Below are 9,704 nucleotides of genomic sequence, written 5' to 3'. Positions count from 1 at the left end.
AAAATTTTAACAAAATAAATAAATAAATAAAACAAAGTAAATAACCGACAGTAGAGGGATTTAATCTGCAGTTATCAAATATAAAGATCTGAGTGATCACTGCTATCACTCAGATAAATAATAATTATACTTGTACATACAGCACTTTATATATAATAAAATACAGTATAACACAAAATAAAAATAAATATATGCAAAAAATAAATATAAGTAAATAAATAAATATAATAATCATCATCAGCCATTTTCAATCCACTGCAGGATGAAGGCCTCTCCAGCAACTTTCCAGTTCCTTCTGTTCCACCCGAAATCAGCAGTGGAGAGAATAACAATACCTCGGAAAGAGGGAGGAAGGGACCTGAGAGACTTGACAGAACAACAGAAAACAGCAATAGTTAACCTGAAGGATTACTTCGAGAACAACACAGCACCACTCCACCAGGCCATAAGGAAGATAGATAAGTGGTATACCCACTCAACCTAAGCAAGGAACCCCTTCCCGCCCAGAGGGCACAAGAAACGAAGTTAGAAAGATGGGCAATGAAGACACTCCATGGCAGACACTACAATGACCTCCATCAAAATCACATTGATAACATTGCTTCCAATGCATCGCTCCCAAGCGGGGCGTTCTTCCCCGAGACTGAAGGATTCATTCTCGCCATCCAAGACCATGTAATCAACACCAGAAACTATAGAAAATACATCGCAAAGGAGCCCGGAATGTCAGATGGCACATGTCGACGATGCCACCTGGCCTCAGAAACGATCAAGGTAATCACCCAGACTGAGTACACTCATATACACGACCAGGTAGCCAGGATAATACATCAGAAGCTAGCGAGAAAATAACAGTTGACCAAAGAAAGTGTAACATACTACAAGTACGAACCCCAGGCAGCACTAGAGACCCGAACCCACAAGCTGTACTATGACCGCGCCATAATAACGGATAAAACCATCCCGCACAACAGACCGGATAGAACCCTTGTGTACAAGATGGAAAAGTCTACTTGCCTGATTGACATAGCGGTGCCCAACAGTAGCAATGTCCAGAAAACCCACGAGGAAAAAATTAGGAAGTTACACCAACCTGAGACATGAGGTCAAGGAGATGTGGCATATGCAAGTATCGACCCTCCCGAACATCGTGTTAACCACCGGTATGGTGCCAAAGACTCTACATAGTAGCCTTGCAAAAATAGGTCTCCCAGAGAACACCTACAAGGACCTCCAGAAAACTGCAATCCTGAACACTTGTAGGACAGTCAGAGATTTCCTCGACGAACGGTAACACAAGGTATTACAACCACACTGTATACTTGGTAGCAGTACCCGTAACGGAGTGGAATCCCCCAATCAGGGAGAAATAATATAAGAGCAATAATAATAATAATATAAGAGCAATAATAATAATAATAATAATAATAATAATGGAATGAGCATGGAAGGAGAAGTGTTCAATATAAAAGCAGGGCTGCAACCAAGGGTGTCGAGAGGGAGGGCAGGTTAGTTTTGGTAGTTATCCCGTTATTTGAGTGAAATCCCCTGCTTTACTTTATGTTTCCTTATCATTAATACTGTATCTTTCTCTCTATTTCCATCTCCAAAATTGGATTCCATGTTTTAGCCCTACGATTTCCCAATTCATTCTTTTCCAATACCTCTCTAACCCTCTAGTCTTTTATTAATTTCTTCCCTCCCCTCCACTTATTGATCAATCATGTCATTTGAAAACGTCATATACTCTTCATATCCCACTGAATATTCCTCTCCAAGGAGAAAGGAATCGGAGAACCCTGATTGTAAGTTTACTCCAGGGCCGTGCAAAGGCATTTGGGGTACCGAATGCAAAAGGTGTTAAAGTGCCTCGTTTATTTATGTTGGACTTTGATGGTTCCCTGGATTTGGTCCCTAGATTGGAGCCCTCGTGCGGAGCATCCAATTGACCTTGATGAGGTAAATAAAAACCAAGTGTTAATCCTCTCTCTCGAAGTGTCCTCGAAATTATAAGTTCGATTTGAATAATTTTACATAACGAAAGAGCACGAATTAAAATATTTTAGTATGCACGGGATGGCGCTGCAGTCTCTCTTTTGCAGAGTTACACGTCGTTTCGTCTGTCAGCGATATGTAAGTATGTTTGGTAAATGTAAAGTTACTCTTTAATTAAAAATGGAAGGATTTATGTAGTTTTGCTCTGCTAGGTGACGTCGATCTCTGTAATATTTAAAAAATAACTGGCTTTTTTGTTACAGGTCTAAAGTGACGTTCAAAATCACTCTAACGTCGGATCCCAAATTACCGTTCAAGGTGTAAGTATTGACATGTTGTTTATGTGCCAATAGCTTATTCGCTCCTCTTACGCAGACTATTATTTTCTTACACATTAATCTTATGTTGTGAGCATATAACATATCAGTTTTCATACATTGGTATTCGTCATGCAGGCTTATCTGGTCTTTTACTGTGGTGCTTAATTTTATCATATCAGCTGATGCAGAAATGATTCTTATCCAATATTGATTTTTTACAATTCTCAGAACGCTTCTACACAGGCCCTCAACTACATTGTTAAGGGCCTGTGTTCTGTGATGAATACAGACATTCTTTAGATGAGTTTAACATATGCCACTTTTGAAAATTGTGAGTTCAGTGGGACATTATTTTGTTAACAGTTACTGATATAGCTATAAAGATCACCAATTGAAGTTGGTACATATTAAGACGTAAGCCACTTAAATATTAAATTTGGGAAAAATTATAATACGCTGGTCCCACAGGAACTAGTGGTTGTTAGTGACTCTATTGTCAGGGAAACGGGGAATATGCTTTGTAAAAAGGATAGGTGGAACAGGACCAGGGTATGTCTGCCAGGGGCAAAGGTTGATGACGTAGAGCGGATATCATTTTTTAAGGGCACAAAAGGTGATATAGTTGTACACGTTGGCAGTAATGATATCAAGAGTAGGAGACCGGCAGAATTACTTAACAAGTACAGGTCACTGTTGAAAAAAAGCCGTGAATTAGGGTTGAATTTGAAAGTGTCTGCAATTCTGCCCAGACACAATAGGAGGGAGTATATGATGAGAGCCTTGTCAATCAATTCAGCCCTGGAAAGATTGTGCAAGGCTCAAGGGGTAGAATTTTTTTCAGCCTGGACTGTACTTGTTAACAGGAGAGACTGCTTCTACAGGGATGGGATACACTTAAATAGAAAGGGTGCAAGAATATTTGCTGATGCTATCAAGGCAGTGTTAGGTGGGTCGGAAAACTGCTAGCTTGGAGGGAGACAAAGACTAATAGATTAGCAGCAGCCACTGGTAGAGGGAAAAAAAAATTCTTGCATTGCTTCTATTGGAATGAGCAGAAATCTGAAAAACAAGATGCAGGATATTTCAGAGACTGCTGGGAGTCATTGCGGTACAAGTAAACACATGGGTTGTGTTAGGGAAGCTAAGAATAGAAACAGGTGCATGTACACCAATGCTAGGAGTTTAGTAAATAAATTTGATGAATTTGAGGTATTGCTCAAAACATCAAAGGCAGATATTGTCGGGATTTCAGAGACGTGGTGTCACACAGATATAAGGAATGCAGAACTGGAATTTGGGGAGTACAACGTCTACAGACAGGATAGGAAGGGAGGAGGGGTTATGCTATTAGTTAAGAAACACATAAAATCCAAGGAAGTGAAGCCAGTCGACATCGCTGGACAGTGCAGTGTCAAGTCAGTTTGGTGTGACATAAGCATTGGGAGATCAAAATTGAGAGTAGGAGTGTGCTATAGGCCTAATGACTCTGATGAGTATAATAAGAAACTGTACAGGGAAATATAGTGGGCCAGTAAATCAGAGAGTCTTATAATGGGGGATTTTAATTTCCCAGATATTGACTGGAATTTGGGGACTGGTCACAGCATCAACATTCACTAGCAAGGCTTTTGTGGATTTATTGGATGATTGTTTTCTACATCAGCATGTTCGGGAGGCAGCTAGAGGGAGTAATACTCTTGATTTGATTATCAGTAGTGATTCTTCATGCATTAAGAATCTGCAGATAAATGAACCACTAGGTGGCAGTGATCACAGTGTGCTGAAGTGGGATTTACTCAAAGAGGTAACTACCATTAGGGGAAAAGGCGACTACGATGGACTGAGACAGTATTTAAATTCTATACAGTGGGACCAACTGATGATGTTACCAACAGCAAATTCAAAATGGTAAGCATTCAAAGAACTTATCTTGGAAGCTACTAGGCTTTACATACCAACTAAGAAATATTGTTCAAGGTTTAGGCCTAAATGGATGTCAGATGAACTAATGAGACATATGGCAGAGAAGAAAAATGCATGGGATACATACAAATTAACACATGATACAGAAGCCTATGATAGATACAAGTTGATCTGTAACCAAGTTACAAAGGAGGTTAGGCAGGCGACGGCAGATTACGAGAAATCTTTGGCAAGGGATGCAAAGAAAAACAGCAAAGAGTTCTTTACTTATGTAAACTCTAGAAGGAAGGGAATGAATCAGATTGGTCCACTTGATATTGCTGGGTCAACTGTTGATGATCCTGCTCAGGTAGCTAACAAACTAAATGAATATTTTCCATCAACATTCACACATGAGGAGATGTTCAGCGAGGGGAATGCCGGATGTGTATTCAACTCTGGCAGTAAGCTAGAGAATCTTGTAATAACTGAAAGTAAAGTGGAGGAGAAATTGTTGAAGATAAACACAAGAAAGGCACCTGGGGTGGATGGGATCTATCCAGATATATTAAAGGAGGCAGCAAAGGAAGTAAGCAAACCCTTAGCCATAATTATGAGAGCTTTGTTGGACTCAGGGGAGGTACTCACAGACTGGAGATGTGCAAATATGACCCCAATTCACAAAGGAGGATCAAAGGCTGACACAAGTAATTATAGAACTGTGAGTTTAACTTCTGTTCCAGGAAAATTAATAGAGGCACTGGTTAAAGAAGCACTGCAGGATCATCTAGACAAGACTTCAGTTATAGCTCGGACACAGCATGGTTTTGTTAAGGGGAAGTCTTGCCTGACCAGTTTGATTGGATACTATGATGCAGTCACAAAAGAACTGGATGCAGGGAATAACTGATATTATATACTTGGATCTTAGAAAGGCTTTTGATACTGTTGCACATGGAAGACTGCTGCACAAATTGGAGCAGTGTGGCATTGGAGGCAAATTGCTGCTATGGATAAAGGGGTGGTTGAGGGGGAGAAGACAGAGAGTGGTAATCAATGGACACTGCTCATCGTGGACTAATGTTATTAGTGGAGTCCCTTAGGGTTCAGTGTTGGGTCCATTATTGTTTTCTGTATTTATAAATGATATTGATGATGGTATATCAAGTTTACTGTCCATGTTTGCAGACGATACGAAGGATGGCAGGGATGTCAAGGACACTACTGACACTATGCTGCTGCAACAGGATCTGGAAAGGTTGAGCAGATGGGCTGAGAGGTGGCAAATGAAGTTTAACATTGACAAACGTAAAGTACTACATATGGGAAACAGCAACCCCAGAGCAACGTATCAACTCTGTGGTACTACACTGACAGTGGTAGAGAATGAAAGGGACTTGGGGGTAGTTGTGCAGGCAGATATGAAGTTCTCTGAGCAGTGCATACGGGCTGCAAGAGTAGCTCATGGTGTATTGTCAATGATATATAGGAATTTTTCTAGCAGGGATAAGGTGGTGATTATTCCCTTGTATAAGGCAATGGTCAGGCCACACCTAGAGTACTGTATACAGGTCTGGAGGCCTCATTTCAAGAAGGATGTAGAGCTGCTGGAACGAGTACAGAGAAAAAGCAACAAGATTAGTGAATGGAACAAAGGGGTGCTCTTACGAAGAAAGGCTTAAGTTTTTCAAATTACAGTGTCTGGAGACTAGGCACCAGCGAGGTGATCTGATAGAAGTGTATAAAGCCTTGAATGGTTTGAGCATGCTCAATGCTGATGGGATTCTTCCTCTTGCTCAGAATAATCAACTGAGGGTGCATAAATTCAAATTGAGAAAAGACAGATGTAGGATAGACGTGCGGAAATTTGCCTTTAGCCAGCAGGTGGTTGGTTGGTGGAACAGACTTCCATCCTTTGTCGTGGAATTTGATAGCCTAAATAAGTTTAAGGCTCAACTGGACAGTTATTTCGAACGAATAGAGGGGTGAAGTGGAAGTGGTTTTTTTTTTTTTTTTTTTGGCTGATGCTGCATAAGCTTACTTTCTTGCATCAAATGCCTCTACTAATGCTAATGCAGCCATAAAGATCACCAATTGAAGTTGGTACATATTAAGACGTAAGCCACTTAAATATTAAATCCGGGAAAAATTATAATACTTGTGTGGTATCTTTTTTAAGGTATATCGTTTCAAAACAGTTTTCTTGAGTATTTCATTAAAAGTTTTACCAAATTATAAAAACAAAAGAAACTAGCAGTTTTTTTTTTTTTTTTTTATGAAAATCCCAAACACGAAAGGTATCAAAACCTATAGTACTTAGTACCGTACATGGGTTGAAGGAGAAGTATGGGGGGGGAATGCCGGAAACTTTGCTCTAGAGACTAAACATGGGTTTCACCACTTCAAGCCTCCAATAAGCAAAGTGGTGGTATTTCACCGGTTGATGAAAGTCATCTACCACCTCCAAAGTGGAGGTAGAATTGTACTTCTTGGAAAATTCTGTTTTTAATGAGAAAGTCACTTTTCTGTCCATGAACTCGTCAGCTGAGTATTAAGGTGAACTCTTAAGGTGAGTATTTAAAAAAAAAAAATACTCACCTTAAGGTTACATTATTTATTCTGTATATTAACATTTCAAGTGGATTGCATTATTTTTTTTAAATTGCTTAATTTTAAGGAAATTTAAGAATTTCAATTGAGTTTGTTGAATTCAGGACATCTAAATTCGAGCTCCATTGAATTAACATCATCCCCCTTTCAGAGAAGCAAATCAGTCAGTTGCAATTGTCCAGGATATTATTTGAATCTTACACTGTTGTGTGCCCAAGTACTCAATAACCCAGATGATGGGTGTGTCCTGCTATCCAGAAAGGAATGCTGCCCTAAATTATCATTCAACATGAACAGTAGTTTGTTGAATGAACCCCTAGCATCACAGAACTCGATCATGCAACCCTATTCAAACTCATTCATTTCGATATATGCTATTTGCATACATGGTCTAAGCATCTTAAAATCCTTTCTGACAATCTGATTCATTGCCATTTGTTCTTCTTTTGTAATTAATAATAGCATGTATATCACACTGAACACTTCAGTGGGTGTTGTCTTGCTTATTTTTGCTTCCAACTTGCAGCCTGTTTTATTACAGTGTACTAGCAAATTTTTATATTTTTAATAACTTTTAGTGTGGGGTAGTTTTTGTGACGCTGACAGGGATGGACTTTGGCCTAAGAAGACTAGGCAACTGCCTAGGGCTTGTAATTTTTTGGGGCCCGTAAAACGGTTTTATTAAACATTTTTTATAGTATAAATTTTTATAGGCAGAGGACTCTTTTTAGCTTTCAACATAATACAAGACTTGTATTTTTATATTTAGTAATAGAAGACCTTTTTTAACCCATTCAACTGTGTCCTCCATTACAATTTCTGAAAGGTGGCAACCCAAGGTGGGTCCCGAAATGAGAATCTTGCATAGGGCCCAATTTTTCCTTAGTCTGCCACTGGACACTGATCATATTAGAACAGGTATTTCTGACCTTATAGCCAGCAGACAACTTTGACAAAAATTCAAGGTAGGGTTCCTTCTGAAAAACAATTAAGCTGTGGAAGTATACATATTTATTAATTTCAACATTTTAATGTTACAAATGAAGCACATCCAAATATATAATAATAAGTATTCTTAGAGAAAAAAAAATTTATATTTTTTAAAATTGTAATGGAAATATGATTTAAATTTTATCAGCTAGTTTGGTATAGGAAGTTATGTGTTCCAGCCCGTTCTTATGGGTTTGACAGTATTGACCTGTATCTTGATTTAATAATTTTCATAACAAATGCAAAAAAAAAAAAAAAGCACGTCAACAGGTGAATATCAGACTGGCAAAGTTCATTGAACTTAGTCAGTCTCATCATACAATATAGTGAAAATAATCAAAAATTTTTAGTAAAATGTACTTTGTTTACTCGCATTTGATCGATTCAGAATGCAGTGAGATAAATAAAAGCCTAAAAGCATTTTAAAGAAATGGGTGAGTTAAAATAAGATAAGAAAATTCCAAAAAAGGAATGCAACATACTGTTCTATGGTTTTATCTTATGGTTATGAGTATGATCTTCTTGGAATATATTTTATTTTATATTGTTACAGAACTGAAACCAGTAAAAACATTTAACTCCATATTCTTGATAACTGTACAATAAATTGTATGATGTTTTGGATTCTCTTTGAGCTCTATTTTCAACTCGGACACATGGCTGAATTTCTCACTGCAATGGGTTCTACCTATGATGATCTTTCCGCTATGTGTCTGACTTGATTACAGAGCTGAAAGAAGATTAGAAATGGAGGTGTTTTTTTATTTGTTTTAAAGCTTGCTTTTTAAAATGCTGTTAGGCTTTTTTACCCTACCCTATTTTGAATAACTTGAAGATAAATGTTATACACAAAATAGGTTTTACCAAAAATTTAATTCAAATTGAAAAATTTTTTAAGCCATAATGGGATATTGTGCTGTAACTCTACTTCACAATAAATATCTATTTATTTATCTATCAAATGCTTCATGTAGAAAAAATCAAAATATTTTTTAAAGTCATCAGATAACTCAACATGGCTTTCTACGTACAAAATTTGGCAAATAATGAAGCATTCTATAACCTTTTGAAGTCTGTGGCGCATTGAATTAGTTATAGCCACCTTGCAGCACTCTGGTCAACCCTACAGATAAAGTAGTACATTTTCAGTCTCATTTGTAGACACAATTTCATCAATAAACAGTTTCCAGCACACTTTAAATTTAATATGCACTGAAATAAGTATTGACCATTTTTGTGTGAAGAGAAAGGATGTGAGAAAATGTATCTATTAAAGCTAAGTCATCTGAAAATTGCATTTTATCATAAATTTCTGATCCCATCATTATAGCGATTTAAAAATTCCTCTTAATTTCCATCAGGAGGTATTACCAAATTGCAACCGTGAACTTCTGAATTGTTTCTGATTATCACCCATTTTATGTTTATTTCAGGACATTTCCAGTCTCTTGCATTGAACCTTGGAACTTCTTGTGAGGTCTGTGCCTTGTTTCCCGAAGGGGTAGTGGCACTGTCAATCAGTTTAAAATCCTGTGACCTTCATTGTTGGGGGGGGGGATATTCATAGGTTCAGTTTCTTCATAACTTGACTTTTAATTACCCTCTGTTGCATTAACCTAGATCTTTGTTATTCAAGCACTTATTCAAGTTTTCTTTATAGACTATCTAGAACTTCAAATGGCTTTCTTTTCATCAGTAACACCATTCTCTACACAGTTTCTGACATCCTTACAGCTCAGGCCAGAGTTTCTTCCACACATCATACTTACAGTATGACAGAGCCATAACTAGGTGTTCCTGCACCTGGGAAAATAAAAATTTTGCACCCCCTAACTGCCCATAAATAAGAATTATAAATTAACAATGACTAAAAATAAAATTTAGGAC

General features: G+C 37.8%; 1 protein-coding gene across 1 annotated transcript in view; it reads left to right on the top strand.

Moving 5' to 3' along the window:
• The first annotated feature begins 2,100 nt into the window (after window positions 1-2,100).
• The window catches only part of LOC150082047 (ubiquitin-fold modifier 1), a 33,097-nt gene continuing 25,493 nt past the window's right edge, over window positions 2,101-9,704 (top strand). Inside the window, exons 1-2 of the mRNA XM_090379937.1 lie at window positions 2,101-2,133; window positions 2,259-2,315. Of these exons, the coding sequence (XP_090236063.1) occupies window positions 2,132-2,133; window positions 2,259-2,315 (59 nt within the window). The 5' untranslated portion in view covers window positions 2,101-2,131. The remainder of the gene's footprint in view (window positions 2,134-2,258; window positions 2,316-9,704) is intronic.

This window comes from Mastigoproctus giganteus, chromosome 8 (assembly GCF_048544385.1).
Source record: "Mastigoproctus giganteus isolate SK-2022 chromosome 8, ASM4854438v1, whole genome shotgun sequence".
Taxonomy (NCBI): Eukaryota; Metazoa; Arthropoda; class Arachnida; order Uropygi; family Thelyphonidae; genus Mastigoproctus; species Mastigoproctus giganteus.
This window is presented reverse-complemented; position numbering and strand designations above follow the sequence as displayed.